This window comes from Hydractinia symbiolongicarpus, chromosome 15 (assembly GCF_029227915.1).
Source record: "Hydractinia symbiolongicarpus strain clone_291-10 chromosome 15, HSymV2.1, whole genome shotgun sequence".
Taxonomy (NCBI): domain Eukaryota; kingdom Metazoa; phylum Cnidaria; class Hydrozoa; order Anthoathecata; family Hydractiniidae; genus Hydractinia; species Hydractinia symbiolongicarpus.
In genome coordinates this window covers 114,622-135,367 of record NC_079889.1, presented here as the reverse complement: position 1 = coordinate 135,367, position 20,746 = coordinate 114,622, and the positions used below count along the sequence as shown (strand labels likewise).

The window sequence follows — 20,746 nt, the reverse complement described above, 5'->3', positions numbered from 1 at the left end:
TTAGTGTTCATCAAATTTGTCCCACAATCTATACACCAACTTGTGACACAAAGTTTCCTTAAAAATAAATCTCATTATATACATACTCCTCTCCAAAGCAAGCTTGAAAGTACCACACACAAGCACAGATATGAGTGGATGCACTAATGAAGATGGCTAATTTCACAATGCGAATATTTATGATGTCATACACAATGTTCGTTTCAAATTCGTGAATCAATCCAATTGGCTTTAAGAAAAACAGGTTAAATGTATACAATATATCTCACAAAGTAGCATATATTAAACATATCATTCATGTATACTTACGTTTTTACTAATTAACATGAATGTCTGAAGAGAATTGTTTACCTTGTAAAGTTTTAAAATTCTGTTTCCCCGAAGAAAAGTGGCTGCAATCCAGCGAGAGTATGAGCCAGTAAAAGTAAATGCCAGTAATTCCAATGGAAACACTGCTATAACATCCACAATAAATTGTCCAGAATGGAGATACTGTTGCAAGAGCACTTTTTTGTCATTAATAATATCTATATAAAAATACAATAATAGACAAAAGCAGATTCAGAAAATCATCTACAACGGTCTACCACTTTTACGATTTTCATGCAGATTAACTTGGCAAAAGGTTCACGTTCATGAAGGTCCGAAATAGGGGCACGTAATTTTCTTCAAAGCATACAAAAAATACCTTGATTCTTATCTTCAACAGTAGTTCTTGACTTTATAAACATATCTACGAAGTGAATAATGTCAACAACATACAACAATCCAAATAAAAACTTCATCGTACTTGAGCTGCCATATCCGGCATTACCGAAACTTGTTTTGAAAGATGTGATATAAGTGTGGAGAAACGCATGAATGATCACAACAAGTGCCACAAAAATCTTCCAGATTAACAGAAATCGGCTTTTATCATTAAAAAGTAATGTGTTGCTGAAAATAAAACAAAGAAAAATTTGAACAACATGCATACTTTTTAATAGTAGGTTAAAATCATTATAAATAAATTAGTGGGAAGTTTAAAGTTCTTATTATTCATTTCACGGTAAGTCCTCCATATCTAAACTGTAACTAATATTTTTAGTATATTCTACTCTAAAGTAGCATGCTATCTTATTAAGATCATGCATACTTGACAATTCATTTAATGTCATAATAGCTGTCATTAAGCTTCTTATCTTTGGTTTCATATAACTTGTTGCAAGTGTCAAAACATGCTAGTATATACCACCAAAAGGAGTCTTGTGCTTAAAAGAAAGCTGATCTTTCATACAGTATATAAAAGATAAGTAAGTGCATTACTTGGAACCAACAAATGAAACTCGCATTTTGCCATATTGCGACTTCTATAACATAAATAAATTATTTTACCAAAAAATAATATAAAATCCAAAATAATTTTTCTGCTCCTAATTTTCTAGTCGAATGACTATGCTATTGTGGGTAGAAAAATTAGTTATAACCACCTGAACTGAACTGACTCTCAGCACTAAAAACTAAAGTGTTCTAAACAAATGCTTTCAATATTTGATGAAATACCATAGTAGCAATTTTAGGAATTTTTTTTAAAGGCTAAACCTTTTCCTTGGGTAATCCCAGCATCATTCTTCCTAAAGCAGTACAATGTCAATCGTTCTCAATTCTGTAAGTTTTTTAACACACAAAAATTGATTGCCTATTATGTAGAGCTTAAAACACTGTTTAAGAAAATGTACAATTTTAGAGATATTGAGGTTTAAAAGGTTTTCAATGATTTCAATGACAAATTACCACTTTGTTTCAGAACAGGTGGATTGATTATGAATTTTGCCCCATGTGGTCGCCAGTTACCCACACAGGAGAAAAGAAATTATTTGGCCTCAAACTTATAAGAGCACTGCAATTGCTTCACAAACCTTAATAATGTTACTGATAACATTCCTTGTAATAACACCAAAGCTTTGTAAACAACAGGACAGTTTTATAGGTAATATTTTATTTGTGAAAATTACAAAAAGACAGAATTGATTCCAAGAAAGCAGATTTTTTTTTATAATAAGACAATCCAATACCTGTGTGTCATTGTCATTAAGAACATTGGTTTTGATGATAGTATGTGGTTCAGAGCTTTCGTTAGTATTAACTTCCTTGGTTTTAATATAATCTGCAGCTTTCTGACATCGATCTTCAATAGCATCATTTAATTGTTGTGAAACTGGAAGAAACATAACAGTACATTTCTAAGAACACAGAGTAAAACTTTCAGCTATAACATTAAAAACTACCATTTATAATAGTTTTTGCGTTTTAAAATGCTATACAAGTCAGTTTTTATTAAAAGTTGACGCGAAAAGTCAGATTGCAAATGCAATTATTGGAATATAATTCTAGTTGAAAAGACTGAGTTTTATCATTTACAGTAATGTGCAAATGTAAATATTATTACTTTAAATATTACTGTAAATATTATTACTCTGGGTTATATATTAGAAAAGCAACAAGCTTCATTTAAACATTTAATCTGTCAGCATAAGCCAACAACCACACATATGCCTTTAAAGGAATGTAACAATCTACAGGGGCAATTTATATCAGCTTTTACAACTAGAAATTCTCTAATGCAAATCAATTTAACATTATTACCATCTATTATATTTAACTGAAAAAATTAACCAAATCCCTTAAAAAATATTGTGAATAACTCATTTGTATTTCCCTGAACTTTGAAGTTGAAAAAACAAACCATCTGGAAAATGCTTTAACACTTTCATTAAGTCACTTCTGTCCAGCATAAGAAGTTCACAGTAGGTAGCTGCTCGTACTGTTGCACAGCGTGGCAGGTTCAGTAACAATGATACCTAAAAAGGATGGAAGTTTAAAAATTCGTGGTACTTTTTGAACTTCCAAGGGAGAATGTTTTTTAGCAGGAGTTATTTAACAGAGCACACTTATTCAGTCATTTAAGGTACCTTAAAATAGCCCCCGAAATTAACTAAAAAATATGTTGGAATAAAATTCTGACAACAGAGTCATGACGGCAGAGTCATTTACAGCAGCAATTCCAAAAGTGTTGGTAGTTTCATGAAAAAAATATTACAAGAAAAAAAAATATTCCAAGAAGGCAATTAATTTACCTTCTACAATAAAACTATAATCAAAAAATCAATTATCAAATTGTTTGTTTCAAATACATAATTAAAAACATTTTAGAATCAATTGCGGGTAAATTAAATTTGACAAAAAAACGCTAAAATCTAAATTGATACTAATTAATAATATGTTTTTTCCTCTCATGGAAAAATTGAATACTCTTGTACTCTTGTTTAACATTAACATGATGTAATAAATGACACAGACGTAATGAAATTACTCCAAGCTCAAACTTAGTCAAATAATTTAGAGAGATTATTCTTCTATTCATCATTCCACAGACAGGTAACAACAGACACAAGCTTCCTTTCAATGTATATGCTTAATAATAAACTATAATAAACAATACTATCCATTTAAGTCAAATTCCTTACTACTGAATTCTTTGTTATTAAAATATGTTTGGTTTCTTTGTATGGAGGTATTATTGCTGTTAGTAGTGAGGTAAATAATTATATTAAATATTTGCAACAATTTTTTAATCAATTTTTAATCAACATCCTATTTTTCAGACACTTCCCAGATAGTTTAACTAATTCTGACTATTGGCACATACGGCAACCATGCTAAAACATCTTAGTGATACCAATAACTTTACCTCTCCAAAAAAACTCCCTTCTTTTAAAACTGTTACTTCAACATCATTGTCCTCGTCATCAATAACCTTTGAAAAAGGCAAAAAACAAACATAAAAATGTACAAATACAAAAAAAGATTAATGTTAGTGCCCATGTCTGTACGAAATTTAATTATGTCTACCTAAAAATCTTTCTTTGATAAAAAGGTAGCCTGCCAAAAATGTTTATGATTCTTTGATACTTTTTTATAATACAGAAACATGTATTTTTAAGTTTCTACCATAATCACAACAAAAATTGTTTTATATTTAATAGCAATTTAAGGGTAGTTCCGAGTAACAGAAAATATTTAACATTCTAGGTGTAAGAACAAGAAATTTCGCAGGTTGTCAAACAGACAAATAAAAAGCTACAAATTTTACCAAAACATGTCAGAAGAAAGTTCCAGGGGAGCTAAGGTGCTAAGTGTTAAATAGCACTTTTTTAAGATTTCAGTAGAAACCTTTGAATAACATATTTGGTGAGATCAAAACTGAATAACTCTTTAGGTTCAGAAAACTACATTATATATGTATGTATATATATATATATGAATTTTACCCAGTGCATTATAATTTACTATCAAAAATGCCATTAAACAACCCAAGATATTCACGTTTATCCTTACCTCGACCAGTCCACGCTTGACATAAAACAGCGTGTGTCTAATGTCATTTTTCATAAAAATAATCTGCTTGGGGAGATATGTTGCTGGCTTTATAACAAGCGATGTCATTCTCATAAACTCTAGGCTAACATCTTGAAATAATGGTGCCTATGACAAAAAAAAAGTTTAATGCAAATTAATATTCAAACATAATGGTTGAACTGAATTAAAACCTTTGACACTTTACTGGTTCTGAAAATATAATTCCTTTTGCCTTTTTCCTGATTTTACAAAAACCTATGTTTAATTTAAAAATTCTTATACAAAAGTCATGGGTAGTGAGCTTTATTGTTCCCTTGATGCAGTTTCTGTTATCAATATGTGTATGGTCAAAGTTACTGCGTTGTCTATTTTGTTAAAAGCTTTAATTATTTGCGCCTTTTAAAGGAAATTACTAAAAGCAAGTTTTATGATAAGAAGAAGAAAACCACAAATTTTAAGAAGATTTTGTAAGTAAATTTTGTGTTTGTTCTTAACATGAATTCGAATTTTCGTAACTTTTATTTCATCTTTAACAATTTACACGTTTTGGTTGTGTTTTTTTTTTTTTACTGAAATTGTCCTTATTATGTTTAAGCAAAAAGTGTAAGAAAATATCAAAATTAGCTTTTTAAACGCTATTTACAAGAGGAGCCTCTTTCTTAACCGCTAACGGGTCGTAAAAATGCGCAAATTTTGGGTAAATATATGAATTTTACGAGAAAGTGGCGTAACACTACTTTCCATAAACTATGATCTGAAAAAAGAGAAATGTGTAGCTTAGACTGGTTTCTATAAGTGTATTTTTTCAGGGGCTGTCTACCAGTGTAATTTTATAACAGGTTCGCGAAATAATTACGACAGTGAATTCCACCGGTTAACGACTAGTCTATAAAATAATACCGGTATACATCTGTCTGTAACGCAAAATGGTAACCACAGTAGCGAGACACACAAAATACAGTAAATAAAGGGCCGGCCAACACATGGATATTTCCACAGGCCACCAACTAGTATTTCTGACCTACTAAAGTAAAATATACAAAAATTTAACATCATTTTTAACACATATTGTCGAACACTCCAAATTTTTGGAAAGTTTGTGATGGTATTTAGTGCATGAAGAATTTACAGATGAAAAAAATTCCTGAGATTTATAACATTAACAAAATATATATATACCAGTCATTACATGTGTGAAAATCCACAGGGTCGTCTGTATTAACATACACCCTTATGAATAAAAAAGACTTGAAACATGTCCTAACCTTTTCAAGAATGTGTTTGTTTAATACCATTGAAATTTCTGCTTGAAAAGTCATTGGTAACTCTGAAAACATATTGTGCTTTACAACGCCTTGATGATGTGTCCACTAAACAAATAGAAGGGATGTTACATTTGACTTTCTAATTCTCTAAGCAATTGCCCATGCCAATGTTATTATCTGTGATTTATTCCCAACGCGAAAAGAATTGAATAATAAAAGATGTTACATTATGTATAGAAATTTTAGATATCTAGAAAGAAGTTGTGCGTGTTGATTGTCTTTCTTGAAAGTATAAAATATTTTATTAATTTTCAAATGCTTTTACCCCAAACTGAAACATCATGTATCATATAATCCTGTGAATATTTCTCTTTGTGTAAGTATCCAGAATTGTTATCACATACAAATTTTGGTTCAATGTGTTATAAGATTTAACTTTAACTCATTTGCTATAACAGAATACCTTCCTCATAACAAATGAATGGCAAAGGTTTTTTGAATCTTCTTCGCATAATTATGTTGTTGCTATACATAATATTGGGTGAAAAAACTTTTGTAAGTAATTATTGTTAATCAACCTTGTATTTTATCAAAGTTTTTTGTATATACTGATCCGATAATATGCAGCATTTTATAAAAATGCTTCAGCCAAAAGTTTTGAGCTAGAGAAATTTTAGAAAAAGCCTTAAATTTGCTTTTCGAGTAGATTCGTGAAAACCTGAAGTCATACGAAGTGAATTTGAGTTTTTTTTTATCTGAATTCGTCGAAGAACCTAATATGCTTTTGTTGAATTTGTAGAGAAAAACATTGTGGATGTTGTGCAAATCCAAAAAGAAAAATGAAGTTGCTTGAGCAGATGTCACAAAAGATTTACTTTGTTGAAGTATACTCATAAATCTGCCACAGTTTCAAATAAATTACATAGTAAAGGAGTTTATTAAAATCTGAACTTAATAACAACATTAACTGATACTAACATAGCATTACAACTTACCAAGTGGTCATAGTAACCAGTAACCTTTTTTCTTGTTGCCATTGTAACAGATTTATCTTTCTATAAAATACAAGTATTTCATGCTTAACCAAAAGCTGACTTGAAATCTTGACACTTCACTGCAACATACAATAAAAGAAGGTTTTACATAATTACAAACATACCAGATGCTTCTTGATGACATCAATGCGATGAGTGTAACGTGCACGTTTGGAGTCAGCATTGGTTAAATTTGATGCCATATACCCAAGAATGGGGCCAAAGAAAAAGCCAATACCAAGCAACATGCTCACAACAGAGTACAATTTTTCAGATGTATTTACAGCATGAATATCTCCATACCTACGCAAAAACATAACAAATAACAACACTGAACTTGATAATGTTAAAAAAGCAAGTTTAATTATGCAGCCGACTAAACTAGGTGCTTATTTTAAATTGTTGGTGTTAACTTGTTATCCAGCAATTTGTTACTTTAATTCTGAAAAGTGCCCTTTCTGAATAAGCACCAAATATAGTTTAAAAGTAAGTGCTTTAGGTTGCCAGCTTAAGGAAATTGACCAATTTATGTCCCAGGTAGTGACCCTATAGTTACCCACAAGATGATATCATTTTTTTTTACACGTTTTATTTGGCGTCAAAATTAAAAGTGCAGTGTAATAATGGCTTCAGCAATCTTATTTATTGTATTGACGTAATTTTTAGCTGTACAAATTGTTCATGGTAGTAATTTGTATTTTGTGTGGTTAGCGTCCCTAATTTCAATAGATATAGTTTATTGCTTCTAGAAGGAACCACAAAAACTACCATGTTTAAGGCTCCTGCTTGATCTCTGAAATTTCTGTCTAACAAGACAACAACTATGGGGATCAAACTCACAACTAAAATATGAGTCCAGTGCTCTACCAATTGAGCTACCCTATAATAGGTTTTTATGGCATTTTATTCCAATCTTTTTTCAAGAATTCTTTAAGATGGTTTATTTTAAAAGCTTTTGTGAAAAGAATGGTTCTACCCCAAATCATATGAGCTTTTAGAACCTAGTTTCCATCTCCTTTAACAACATCCCTGTTTGACTAACCCATCTAAAAACTAACATGATTACGTTATCCAACATTTCTGACAGTGATGGTATTCCTCTAGTTTACAAGTCTAGCATGAACTTTATAGCCATTAGGCTTCTTGTTCAAGTTAGCATTTAAGTGAAACTCTAAATAAAATGTGACTTACCCAGTCGTTGTAGCAGTAATAGTAGCCCAATATAAACACTTAACATAACGTTGAAGTGTTGACAGGGATTCCATGCCTGTTAAAGTAAAAAGGGCACATAGATAAAGTAATAACAGGTCTCATCAGGACTTTTTAATCATTTTGAGGTGTGCGATGTTCGCACAACATAATTTTCAATGGTGTGCGATGATGTGTGCTCATTTTTGTTCCATTTTTTCTCAAGTTAATCATAGAACTCGCATACAGCAACACTAATTTTGCGATGTTTTGAAAAGCAGGTAATTTGTTGTAGCGAAACAAAAATGTGCAATGCGTTCATTATTCATTATTTTTGAAAAAAAAATTATACAACGTAGCAACAAAACGAAGAAAAATTATAAAACATGCATTTATAGTCATAAAACTCTCTCAGTTAACAACTTTTTTGTAAATATTTTTTTAGATGTAAATATTTTTTATTTTTATATTTTTCAAAAAAAATATATCATTAAACATTAAACTGTTTTTTTATAAAAAAATCCCTCACGTTATTATTGTTGCTTCGATGTTAAAACATCCCCCCCGAAACAAAACAATAACAAGCTTTGTGACGTCATGTTTCTATCGCAATATTTTAAACTTATACAGATTGTTGTCTGAGTTATAAAGCAATGTTTGTTGAAAAATATTCAGAAAGTAAAGTCTGATGTGGCAATTGATCACCAACACTATTCTGTGCTTGAGAAAGAACATGCTGGAAGTGATTTTATATAATGAAAGTAGCGAAAGCATTTAAAAAAGTAAAAGACAAAAAAGTTGAACTTTAAAATTTATTTATTAATTTCAAAAGAGCAACTAAATTAAAAAAAAATTAAATGGTGAATTAAAATTAATGTCTTATGTTTTTCTTTAACATAACTCGCGAGTAACATGATAAATTTTTTGAAAGATTTACTTGCGAGTAGTTTAATTATTGCGTACTCGCGTTATTAAAAAGATTACTCTTATTTATTTTACTCGTACTCTCAAAGATGTGTAGCTTCACTCCCGATCAGCACGGTATATTTTTCCCGTACTCCTTCATTGAACAGAATATTATTTATTTTGGCCTGAGGTATTTAGTGTTTTTTTGGCGTGTGAAGATTGCACGGGAACATTCAAACATGGCGTGTGTGAGCATGTGCGTGTGCGATCGCACGCCATTCTTGACAAGGCCTGAATAAAGTACTTTTGTCTCCAGGATCAATTTTATCATATGGAAATCGTGCTATTAGTTTTTTACATCATTTCATAATTGTACCATGAAACAAATTGAATTTTTCTTTTTTAAAAACAATTTTATACAGAATATAAAAAATTTAATGATTTTGAAAAAATGAGTTTTAGCATGACGTCATCTAAATTTTTCAGAAAAATTGAATCCTGCGTTTTACTATTCATAGGTGGCTAATAAATTATGCCAGATTCTTCATAGATAGATAGATAGATACAGTACAGACCAGATGTAAGCGTACGCGTACGCGTACGCTCAAGTTTCACACCTTTTTCTCGGAGGCGGTAGTTGTTTGTCTTTTGTTCTTATTAATTATCTTGCGAGTCTTGTAAGTAAACAAAAGATTATTGAAGAAAAAATAGCTTATTATAACTGCGTGTAACTATTGTTAAATAGTGTTAACATAACTATTCCCAATAGCATAATTGCAAATGTTATCAACTCTATCAATGTGACACGAAGAGCCATTGTTTAATATTTTTATTAAACAAATGTTTTGCGTGGAAACTAAATAAACTAGCAAGAAGGCATTGTTGGTTGCGCGGGTTAAATGAAGCTTTTAAGCGATAGAAATTATTATATTTTAACAAAGATTGAAACTTTAATTTCAATAGAAATGTTTTTTTAGATTGCATTTTAAAACTTTAAAAACGAAAAATGGCGATAATGTTTTTTTAGATCGCATTTTAAAAGTTTAAAAACGAAAAATGGCGATAGAAATGTTTTTTTAGATCGCATTTTAAAAGTTTAAAAACGAAAAACGGCGATAGAAATGTTTTTTTAGATCGCATTTTTAAAGTTTAAAAAACGAAAAACGGCGATAGAAATGTTTTTTTAGATCGCATTTTAAAAGTTTTAAAACGGAAAACGGCAATAGAAATTTTTTTTAGATTGCATTTTAAAAGTTTTAAAACGAAAAACAGCGATAGAAATGTTTTTTTAGAACGCATTTTGAAAGTTTTAAAACGAAAAACGCTGATAGAAATGTTTTTTTAGATCGCATTTTAAAAGTTTAAAAACGAAAAACGGCGATAGAAATGTTTTTTAGATCGCATTTTAAAAAGTTTAAAAACGAAAAACGGCTACAGAAAAGCTTTTTTAGATCGCATTTTAAAAGTTTAAAAACAAAAAACGGCGATAGAAATGTTTTTTTAGATCGCATTTTGAAAGTAAGAGCTTGTGTTTTTTAAATATATCAGATTAAAATCGCGTTACTATAATTAGTTTCGTTGTTAAAAAAATTAAAATTCAATGGCCTTCGCGTTTAATTTATTCTTGCGCAGAGAATTGTTTTTAAACAATGTTTCTTGCTATGCTTTTGTTTTTAACACGAAGCAATTATTTTCGCGCAATTTGAAAGGAACTTGCTATCCTATTGTTTTTTTTAATGAAAGCAATTGTTTTTGCAAGTTAGGGTACGTACACGTACGCTTACATCTGGACTGTACTGTAGATGTGCATATTTTACATGGCTAACCTTACAAATATTGAGGGATATACGCTGTCCAACCCATGCTAGCATGGAAAACGGACGTTAAGCCGAGAATGATGATGATGATGATGATAAATACTTTTGGAAAAATCCACTTAGGCAGGAGATTAACAGAAAAGAGAACCATCACTTAAATTTTGATGATGTCTGTCAATACCCAAAAAAATCTTGTATAGAATATATAGAATGATGTGCTTTTAATGGACGCCTAGGAAATTTGTATATCCGTTGCCCTCATCATACAGATCTTAAAATGCTGATCACAATAATGTATAGGATCATGTATGGTTGCAGAAATAATGAGGTTCAAAGGTTTTTTGTTGACGTCATCAACCTGTTCATTCTGAATGGGATTCAGGGACCCAAGTTTAAGAAACTTACCCCATTAGGTCCCAGATTGTCTCTAGTTACCTATGTGGTAAAAAAATGACTGACATCACAACCTTTGCAAGTTGTATGGCCTTAAAGCAATGGCTTCACCAATCTTATTAAACACATTGACGTAAGTCTAAATGCACTGACGTTGTGCCGTAAAATCAGAAAGATTAACAAATGAGACATAACTTTTTCGACAACATGAAAGGAAAATAAAGATATTTACTTGGCCTGTTACAGACAGACACATACACACAGTCTCAGTATTATTATATAGATGCTATGGTTTTTATGGTCAATAGTATTATTTTTACTTTTGACCCCTTAACCCAACAAAGTAAGTTATAGGACAATTAGGTAGATTGTATTACGTCCTATTATTCATAAATATGCAGCCAGATTTATTATATTTACAGGTGTATTAATAGAAATTTAAGGCCACCACATTTTAAGAAAGCACCCCGGAAGGTAGTATGTGTTTCAGCAAAACACTTTTTTGAATTTGCAACAATAAGAATTTTGGCAAAAAATTCAGTACAATCACTTGACTAGTAAGATATACCTTAATTTGCCACTGAAACCACAATGATATAAATGTGATAAAATACAGTAAGGGATATGTATAACCCTAACCCTAACAGCTATGTCTCTTTGCATATAATTTTAGACACTGTTAATGTCAAAACATCACAGTTGGGTAGCTTATTATTAAATTTGTTGTTTTGTGTTTAACAGGCATTTTGCCCTTGCATTCCTCAGTTCATTTTTGCAGTTAGGTCCACAAAAATTTCAAGGGTTTATTTTTTCAAGGTCAGGAAATGAATATGTATAAACCTGTTATTTCACCTTGCTTTATTTTGATTAATCATTGTCGTAAAACTTGATTATAAAAATTAAACATACTTTGATTTTTATGTACAGCCCAGCCATGGGAGTAACAATGAAAATGGTTTTTGACTTCTGCTTCATTAGGACAAGCAAATGAATACCATCCACAGGAGATTGTGTGTATAAGGGTGTAAGCCACCAAAACATACTTAAACGAACGAATAGCCTTTGTGTTGAATCCAAGCTGATCTTCATATTTTCCTGTTAAAGAAATTGTTATGAGTAAGAAAATTATTAAGACAAAACAAACTAGCATAGACACAATTAAACATCAAAAATAGAGGCTAATATGAAGGGAATGGAGTATAAAAGATACTCAAGAAGATTAGCCCTTAGCTATACACCTTTTAAAAACAAGCTTTTGTGTGTACATGTGCAGAACACATGGAATTTTAAATGCAGCAATACAGCCCGCCAATTCGGACAAAATAGACGTCGTCACCAGACCCCAGTTCTCGCAAAAAAAACGTCAAAAAAATTTCAGCATCGACGTGTAGAAAACTCCCCCTCACCACTTGATTGTGTGTGAATTAATGTGGGCTGGTACTCACCAAATTTGACCAGCGATGAACAAATAAACCCTAATCAATCAAAGCAGTGATACTTCGTTATAAAGATTGAAGTTTTTTTTATGCGCTGCTTTTCTCATTGGGGTAAATAACACCTTAATCCAGGAACACTCGAAAGAACAGTTCCCAACCCTATTTTCCCGTTTAAACTGGTCATCGCCAACAAAAATACGCTGATTTGATCATTTAACGACACAAAATAAATTCGTTTTTTTAGCTAAATAATATAGACTGCCGCTTTGTTTTTATCCAATCAGGAAAGTTTAGAGAGAGCGAGAGTTAAGCCGAAGGAAGCGCTGGAGGCCTTCTTTTAGAAATTTCAGCTGTATTTTTTTTTTCGATCATTGGGAAATTACAGATTAATCACGCAAATATTTTTAGGGGATAAAACCTTACCGAAAAATGCTGTAGTTGAATAAAATCGTAAAATTCTGTTTAGCTTTCCGATTCTTATAACATATTGCCAACCGTGCACATAATTTCCCTTGGCTGCAACGAAAATTAACTCCAGCGGAAATACAGAAACAATATCTAAAATGAATTCCTTCCTCGCATACTTTCGTTGAATTTCTTTCCTGCTTGTTATCAAATCTCCTTCGCGAATAAAAGCAACAAAGAATTTTACTGCAATGTGAATGAGATAAACACAATCACATGCGTAAGTTATGGCCGTTAAACTTTCCAAATCTGCTTTAAAAGCTGCTTGAAACGAGACGGCCAGTGAACAAAGAAAGCACGATAAAGCAACGAATCCTTCCCAGACTTGGTACGTGATGGAGTTCGGATGAATAAAAAATTCTTTATCTTTTTCGGCAGCAGTAGCACACGACACATCTTCGACTTTGTTGTTCATAATAAATCAAAACACAGAAACTACTACATCGTTTTGTTTACATTTTTTTCTCAGCATCTTATTTGTAAACGTTGTTTTGATGTGCTGTGGAAAATCGAATTAAAAATTCGAAGGCACTGTAACGGCATCTAAGCAACTCCACGAAACTGTCTAAAAGCCACCGGAAGGCATTGAGATGTTAAAAGAGTAATTTAAACAGGAATTTGTAAAGTTTTAGTAAATTTTAGCCTAACGCCATGCTTTGAAGAGACAATGCATGAGCCGAACATGAATAATCGTAATCTGAACGAAAAATTTATTTGGAAATACAACGATGTGACGTTAAAACTTAGGAACCAAAAACGATTTTTTCCCACTTGTGCAAAAATCATAAAAATTCTCTTTATTGAACAACTGTGTATTTTAAAAGTGACTTATGTGTTTCCTCATTCTTAAACAGATCAGCACAAACGAAGCACTGATCCTCCACAGATAGGAAACTTTAGAAAGTGAATCCAACGCCAATGACATAACTTTCAGAAACAAAAAAAAAATGTTATTAGAAAATCATTATTGTTGAGAAAAATTATCCCTTCATATTTTTAGATTCGGATTCATGGCACACAACTAACAATTACTCAAAGATTAACAACATGATTAGCAAATAAAAATTCTTATTGAATAAAACGCACAAAATACAAGTTTCTCGTCTATCTTCTTGTCAATTCGCTAATACGATACACATCACATAAATGCATTCTCTGTAAAAAGACGAACTTGTATTGCTGCGGTCGGCGAAGTTAATTTACAGGTCCTTCTGCGCCCATTCGATGTGGATCTTGTGACGGATAATGCACTGCATGACGAGGAGGCGGCGGCTGTCTTGGCGGTGGAGGCCCGCCCTCTGGCCTACCATGAGAAAATTGTGGATTTGGTCCTCTCTGCATTGGTGGCATTCCTGCTGGGGGTGGAGGAGGATATCGTTGATCACCCATCAGTGGACGAGGTCCACCTAAAGGAGCGCCAGTACTACCCATTAACGGCGGAGGACCATCCATGCTGAGTGGAGGTCCTTGCATGTTAGGCGGGGGACCTTGCATGTTAGGTGGTGGAAACATTGCTTGATATTGATATCCACCCTGTAATGGGATATTTGGCGGAAGATGAGGCGCAGGTGGGTTGGATTGATCTTCCGTAGATTCCGCAAACAGGTTCGGCGGTTCCGGTATCACATCACCACCAGCTCCAATATTTGTGCTGGGCAATGCTAAAAAAAGAAATTAGTAATGTTCCTACTGTGTACGAATGTAACTCCTGAGTTACTGCCGTTAGCGTAATAAAAAATGAATTAAAACACAATCTGCAGAAGTAACGAACGAAAGATAAACAAAGTGAGATAAGTGATACCTAAGGATAGCTTTAAAATGGAGAAAGCAAGGTGCGTTTTAGTTGCGATGCATTCATTCATGAAATTTTTGGTCATATCTAATTTTCGCACAGAGTCGCTGCACCAAAAATTGGTTGCGTGAAAATTTGATTTGATTTTCACTGCGTGAAAATTTGATTTACGTGAAATATTATTTCTTAAAACGTGTTCATAGATCAGATTTCGCGAAACCGAAAGAAGAACTTTTTCCACACAAAATTAATGATGAAATTAACTATCGTCAACAATCACAATATCATCATTGTTGGTCGGCGTAAATACAAGATTGATGCAGCTTTTAAAAGCGAATATGCAATACGTTGATATAGAAACAAAACTTAAAACTTTATAAAATCTTGAAAGAGGTGCAGGACATTTAGGTGTACATAACAAAACGGAAAAAAATGTGCGCTAAACTTGAGTGTGCTAAAAACTGAATACGCACAAAAAAAAAAAAAAAATGCGCAAAATTTAAACTTGCGCAAAAAAATTCATGAATTAAGGTAGTAGTTAGCAAAATTTTGAAATTTCAGATGGGAAAAATTCTCAAGTGGAACATATTCGCCGCATTGGAAATCAAAAAAACAGGATATTTTACATACCTCCAGGCAGGCCGGGAACGGGTTCATAGCGATGTTCATTTTCCGTATGATCTTTGGTTGCGCTTCTCTCTTCCTGCGATTTACCCCATAACACTTTTAAGCGCTTGCCTTTAATGATAACTTTATTGAAGGAGCGTTCGGCAGCAAATTCGGCAGCTACACGAGTAGTGTAACAAACAAAACCACAATTCTTTCCAGCGGCGATGTTTATTGAACGAATCTCACCGAACTGATAGAAAAAATCTCTAAAAGTAACAAGAAAATTTGTGAGTTACGCGGTAAGGTAAAAAACAAGTTAGAGAACACGGTAGAAAAAAGACTCGAATTACTTCAGGTTTTCCTGAAATTTTTGACAAGCTTTTCAAATAAGCTATATGGTAATACTCGCCTGTTTGTGAAAATATCTGAACGGTACTACTTTTAACGGCCATCAATTGTTACGCTTTTCGCGGGTTTTAGACAAATTAGCAAAATTATGTACTCGCGAAAAAATATACTTCAAGACGTTATTTGCGAAAATTAATATCCACGAAAAAATTCTAACCAGTGAAGAAAGAGGCAAACACATAGAACACAAAGTGAAACGATATCGCCCAAACCCTAACTAATTATCATTCAAAGCTTACGCTTTCTTTACAACAACTCATTAAGTAAAAATCAACAAAACAAAAACTAAAAAAAAAAATCACCTTAAATCGTTTTCGGTTATCTTATCGTCCAACCCGCCCACGTACAAAGTCGTAATACTTTTGTCGTCTGGAGGTTCCAACTTCGGCATGGTAGATGCGCGCTTCATCATTTTCTCGGCTACCGGATCATTAACACCGTAAAATCTGTCTTTGATGTTTTGACTAGCAAGTGGATCATCGGGAGCGTTTGGCATTTCATGTCTAAAAAATTTAAGACACATAAAGTTTATTTATTAAAGAGATATATGTAAGAGATTCTAATAAACCCGCCGTGAATGCAAAAATTCCAACACAAAGACGCAACGTCGCTTAAGTTTTTCTTTCATTCAGACTAACTCCGTATAGCCTAGTGTGATAGTCAAATTAAACTTTACGTGTAAGTATTTTTTCGAATAAAAACCACGAAAATTCTTGGAATCTGTAATCCTGGAAATAATATTTGAGAAATTATCCACCTTCAAGCTATTTCTCAAAATGGGAAAACAGCATCACTTGACTGGTGCTCTTTCCACAATGTCTGCTTTATAGAACAACCCGCTCCATGACCCGGAAAGGTTCAAAATATCGTGGAATTGGGGTCTGCTGTCGTCAGCAAAAATTAGTAGCCTACACATACAATAGGTATTAATTATTTTAACGTTAAAGTTTGATAAATTACAGAACAATTTTATGAGTGATGTTTCACAGACTTTATCAAAAAATAGTGAAGAATATAATCCACTTTGCAAAAGCCAGACAGACAGAACTGGCGTATTATTATAGAGATAAACATTTTGGTCCACATACCTGTAGGGACACTCTTCGCCTCGTTTGCATTCACCTTTTACCCAAAACGAACAAATGTGGGGACGATTTCGCTTGTAGTAGGGAGTTGTTCGTGCTAGCTTTAACAAGAGATCACTAGGTGCTTGTGCTTTTCCGACAGCACCTCCGGCTACCGTACCATCGGTATTAGCAAGCTAAACAAAACAGGTTGGTACAGCAAAGAAAAAAAATTCTTACATAAGTTTTCAAAAATTTAAAGAAACTTAGTCGACTCATAATTTTTTATTGATTGAATTCTAACTTTTCCAGACTTTTTTACCAATTTTGTCAAGTTTTTCAACTGAGTAGACACCCTCCTTGAAAATTTTTTGAACATAACAAAAACAAACATACACAGCATCAAAAAAATAATAACAAGACACTTGTCAAAGTTTACAAGAATATAAAGTGGTAATTTCCTACCTCCTTTTCAATGTTTTGAGTAAAGAATTCTCTATTAACATCTGATCTTGGGAGGTTATCTTGGATTGCCAGTGCTTTGTCACGAACCTCAATTGGCAGACCTATGACAACGGCATTAATATTTATTTCATTTCTAAAGTTTAACAGGTCTGCTCGTTATGTTTTTACAATTTTATGCAATTTTATCTATTTAGTAAAAAAGGTTAAAACAAAATAATTGAAGACATTAAAAGATGACATACAGAAAAATGAAAAAAGAATTAAATGAGCATTGTTTTTGTTTTTTTTAATTTTTGAGTTAAATTTCTACCGGTGCCATCTCTAGTAATCACAAGAATCTAAAACGAGTGCACTATTTTATCACAACAACCAAAGGTATAGAATTATTATTTGCACATACCATATTCCAAATCCAGTAAACACGTCTGACAAACATTTTTTAGTTTCGAGCAAGTTTGACATATTTCAGTCTTCTTGTACCTCATTTTGGCGCCAGGACACCATTTGAAGATTGTGAATGGTCGCTGACAAATCTGGATAACAAAAATATTTAAATATTTCAATCGAAGTCTGTTGCAGAACACAATTCACATTATGCCCAATGCGAATAGATATATACAGATTATTGTGCACACAAAAAATAAATTTAGACAAATATTAAAAATTTCTTCTTTCCCTAAAATTTTTTACAGTACAGGAAAACTTTCACAATCATTGTCTTGAAAGTAAAAATAATAATTTAAAACAAAATAGTGTACCTTGCATTCTTTTCCATATTTGTCTTTTAACTAAACATAATAATGCAGATTAGCCTGACTTGCACCCTTACATTTTTCAGCAATTTTTCAATCACTTTTACAAAGTCTAAACATTGACTAATATCACCAATATGACCATGAGCATATGTTAATATAATACTCAGTTATAACTGTATTTTGGGTATCAAATATCTTCCCAGAAGGTGGTTTTACCTACCTCAAGACCATGGTGAGTCAATTGGCTGACATCAGTTATCTCAACACATTTTCTTTCTTCTTGAAACACTTACTTTTCTTTTAGGACAATTCACAAGGTGAGTAAGAACAATGCTCAAAAATCAAATTTTTTTGTTCTAACACATTTCGCAACACGGTGGATATATACCTCAGTAGCGTTATAAGTTTATATACAAATATTTATGTTGTGTTTATACTCCATACTAATGAACATTTAACAATGGTTGCCATGACAACTCAAAAATAGGATTTTAGAAAACTTAAATGGAAAGTTGCTAAATAGAAAAACATGAAAAACAACCAAGTATAGGTCTATTGAAAAATCAATTGGCAGTAGTATCTCGATAGGATTAAATCAGACTCTTAGACTAAAATGCAAAATGAACTACAATTGCATATGAAACTCAAGTATGTACTGATCAGATCATAGATGTATATATAATGTCTGGTTAAACAGTATGCTTCCATGATGACACATTTGAATCTGTTCGCAAGACATTATTGACAGCGACAAAGATTAACAAACTTACCATTCGTATGTAGGGGTTATCACCAAGACATGTTTGGCAAAGAATTGGAAAGTCCTGCAAGTAGAAAATAATTTATTGAATTCAAACATCACATACATAATTAATGTCAAATACAAACAAACTAAATAAACAACAGTATCATTTTTTCTAAAACAACTGCTTATTTACAAAGTTGTCTGCATTCACCCTTATCCATGCAGGCATTTGTGGCGTATTATGTATGAATTAGGGGTCGTCTACAAATTTCGTATGGTATTTAATTTCTAAAATTGTTGTCCGTTGGACCTGAAACTTACCACAAGTGTTGCCCAGGTATTAATAAACAATTTGATGAAAAAGGACGACGACGTCATCAAATTCAGTGACATGGAGAAAAAAAGCTCTAACTTTGAATTTTGTTAATTGTTGCATAATTGCGATGAATTTAGTAACAATAATAATAGAAACACAAAGTAATATAACAATATGAACTAAGAAGTGACATAAAACTTTTAAAAACATGTAAAAAAAATTTTAGTACAAAAATTTTTACTCAACATAAAAATGTGCCTAGGGAATAAAAGCATTTAAAATATAACACAGCATAGTTACGCTCTAATACACTTATGTAAAGCTATATTATTGGACGTTTAATTTGAAGGTTACATACCAAATTTTATACAATAACAGCATATTCAAAAGTATTCCCTGTCCGACAGTCGCCAATAAAGTCAGCATGTTTTCTGTTTACTTATTTTACTTTGCTCACCCAAATTAATAAACAAGACCCATGGGTGCAGGTTCAGGATAGCAGTATTTTAATGATAACTTTAATAAAAATGGCAGAAAAATAAAGCGAAAACTGTTCGCTACTACTCAGGATTAAATCCTCTGTAGTGTATCAATTTGCTATGGTCATAACGTCAACACCCTCCACCCCCCAATACGACGTTATGCATGGCAACATGAGTATGAAAGGCACCGTAAGTAAGTATATACCTTAATTAAGGGAAATACACCTTTACGATAATTCAGGAAAACTATCACTCCATCACAGCTTATTTTGCAATCGGAGGAGGTAAACATCACACTTTTAAAAAAGTTTATTAAGGAGAAAACACCTTCTTTTGGACAACTTTTCTTGCCGCATTTTGTTTTTATTGAAAAGTACACATAAGTTGTATCTTATTATTAGCTGAAGGAAGTCGTACATCAGTTTACTGTCGGCCGCCCGCATGTATATTTACCACCGCATGAAAAATTTCATTATTTAAAAAAAATTCTTTGTTGTCTAATATTGTATAATAATCCCCTCTGACATGCTTCGCACACCACCACACCATCATCACTGAGGATTTCCAACAACAACCCGAATCCCCGCACATGTCGTCATGCCTTATATATGCGGGCGTTTGCGGCTTATCGGCACCCTCTTTCTCCAGAGGTTGTCTTTCAGTGCTGTAGTTCTGGTTCAGGCTCCAAGGGTTTCGAGTTCAAGCTAGCTAGGCAGAGGGGCAAAATAGTGAATAATGAAAATTTCCCGCATAGTACACCTGAGATGCAGACTTTGGCCTTATTAGCGTTTCCTGAACATTTGAAAGAAATTGATACAAAGGAACTGGAGAAAACACGCTTTCGTCTCTAACAAACTCTTATAAAAACACGTTTTTCACTCCCTTTCTTCCAATTTTGTAAAGTAGGAACGCATGTACAACTGAATTATTGTAAAGGTGTATTGGAAATATGCACAACAATCCTGTTGCACAACATAGAGATGTTAATGGAAACCAAGCTTAAAATTAAAGTTTCAAAATAAAGGATAAATTAAACTATGGTATGCGCTAAAACATGTTATATTAATTAATGTCCTAGTTAAAATAATTAAACATATTTTACCGCCTGTTCCCAATTTTGTCTGTTATATGTATTCGCTCCCTTCGAGGTCGCCATTTTCTTTTAAGTAATATTGCATATGTCAGCATATACTTCAAGTTGGCTTTTA

At 32.4% G+C, this 20,746-nt stretch overlaps 2 protein-coding genes across 2 annotated transcripts in view; both read right to left on the bottom strand.

Annotated features, from left to right (window-relative positions):
- The window catches only part of LOC130629051 (uncharacterized), a 33,061-nt gene extending 19,689 nt beyond the window's left edge, over positions 1–13,372 (bottom strand). Inside the window, exons 1-14 of the mRNA XM_057442147.1 lie at positions 12,861–13,372; positions 11,911–12,096; positions 7,889–7,964; positions 6,823–7,000; positions 6,659–6,718; positions 5,664–5,768; positions 4,378–4,524; positions 3,731–3,796; positions 2,726–2,840; positions 2,055–2,197; positions 1,306–1,349; positions 689–936; positions 352–527; positions 87–229 (exon numbers count right to left, since the gene is read on the bottom strand). Coding sequence (XP_057298130.1) covers positions 87–229; positions 352–527; positions 689–936; positions 1,306–1,349; positions 2,055–2,197; positions 2,726–2,840; positions 3,731–3,796; positions 4,378–4,524; positions 5,664–5,768; positions 6,659–6,718; positions 6,823–7,000; positions 7,889–7,964; positions 11,911–12,096; positions 12,861–13,317 — 2,144 coding nt within the window. The 5' untranslated portion in view covers positions 13,318–13,372. The remainder of the gene's footprint in view (positions 1–86; positions 230–351; positions 528–688; positions 937–1,305; positions 1,350–2,054; positions 2,198–2,725; positions 2,841–3,730; positions 3,797–4,377; positions 4,525–5,663; positions 5,769–6,658; positions 6,719–6,822; positions 7,001–7,888; positions 7,965–11,910; positions 12,097–12,860) is intronic.
- Positions 13,373–13,953: 581 nt separating this feature from the next.
- Positions 13,954–20,740, bottom strand: LOC130629055 (pre-mRNA-splicing factor RBM22-like). Its single transcript, XM_057442153.1, has 9 exons — positions 20,641–20,740; positions 18,766–18,819; positions 17,999–18,028; positions 17,641–17,773; positions 17,241–17,341; positions 16,800–16,972; positions 16,014–16,214; positions 15,325–15,569; positions 13,954–14,563 (listed from the first exon to the last, which is right to left on the bottom strand). Exons 1-9 carry the CDS (start codon positions 20,692–20,694, stop codon positions 14,097–14,099), a joined length of 1,458 nt encoding a protein of 485 aa, XP_057298136.1. The 5' UTR covers positions 20,695–20,740; the 3' UTR covers positions 13,954–14,096.
- Between the last annotated feature and the right edge of the window lie 6 nt (positions 20,741–20,746).

Bases quoted from the DNA above. Each gene is read 5' to 3' on its own strand.
- LOC130629055 (XM_057442153.1), bottom strand. From the start codon at position 20,694: ATGGCGACCTCGAAGGGAGCGAATACATATAACAGACAAAATTGGGAA. The intron at 16,215-16,799 runs GTATGTGGACCA...TAAATTTTTTAG, and splicing joins GGCGAAGAGTGTCCCTACAG to ACATGAAATGCCAAACGCTC. The intron at 15,570-16,013 runs GTGATTTTTTTT...TGTTACTTTTAG, and splicing joins ATAACCGAAAACGATTTAAG to AGATTTTTTCTATCAGTTCG.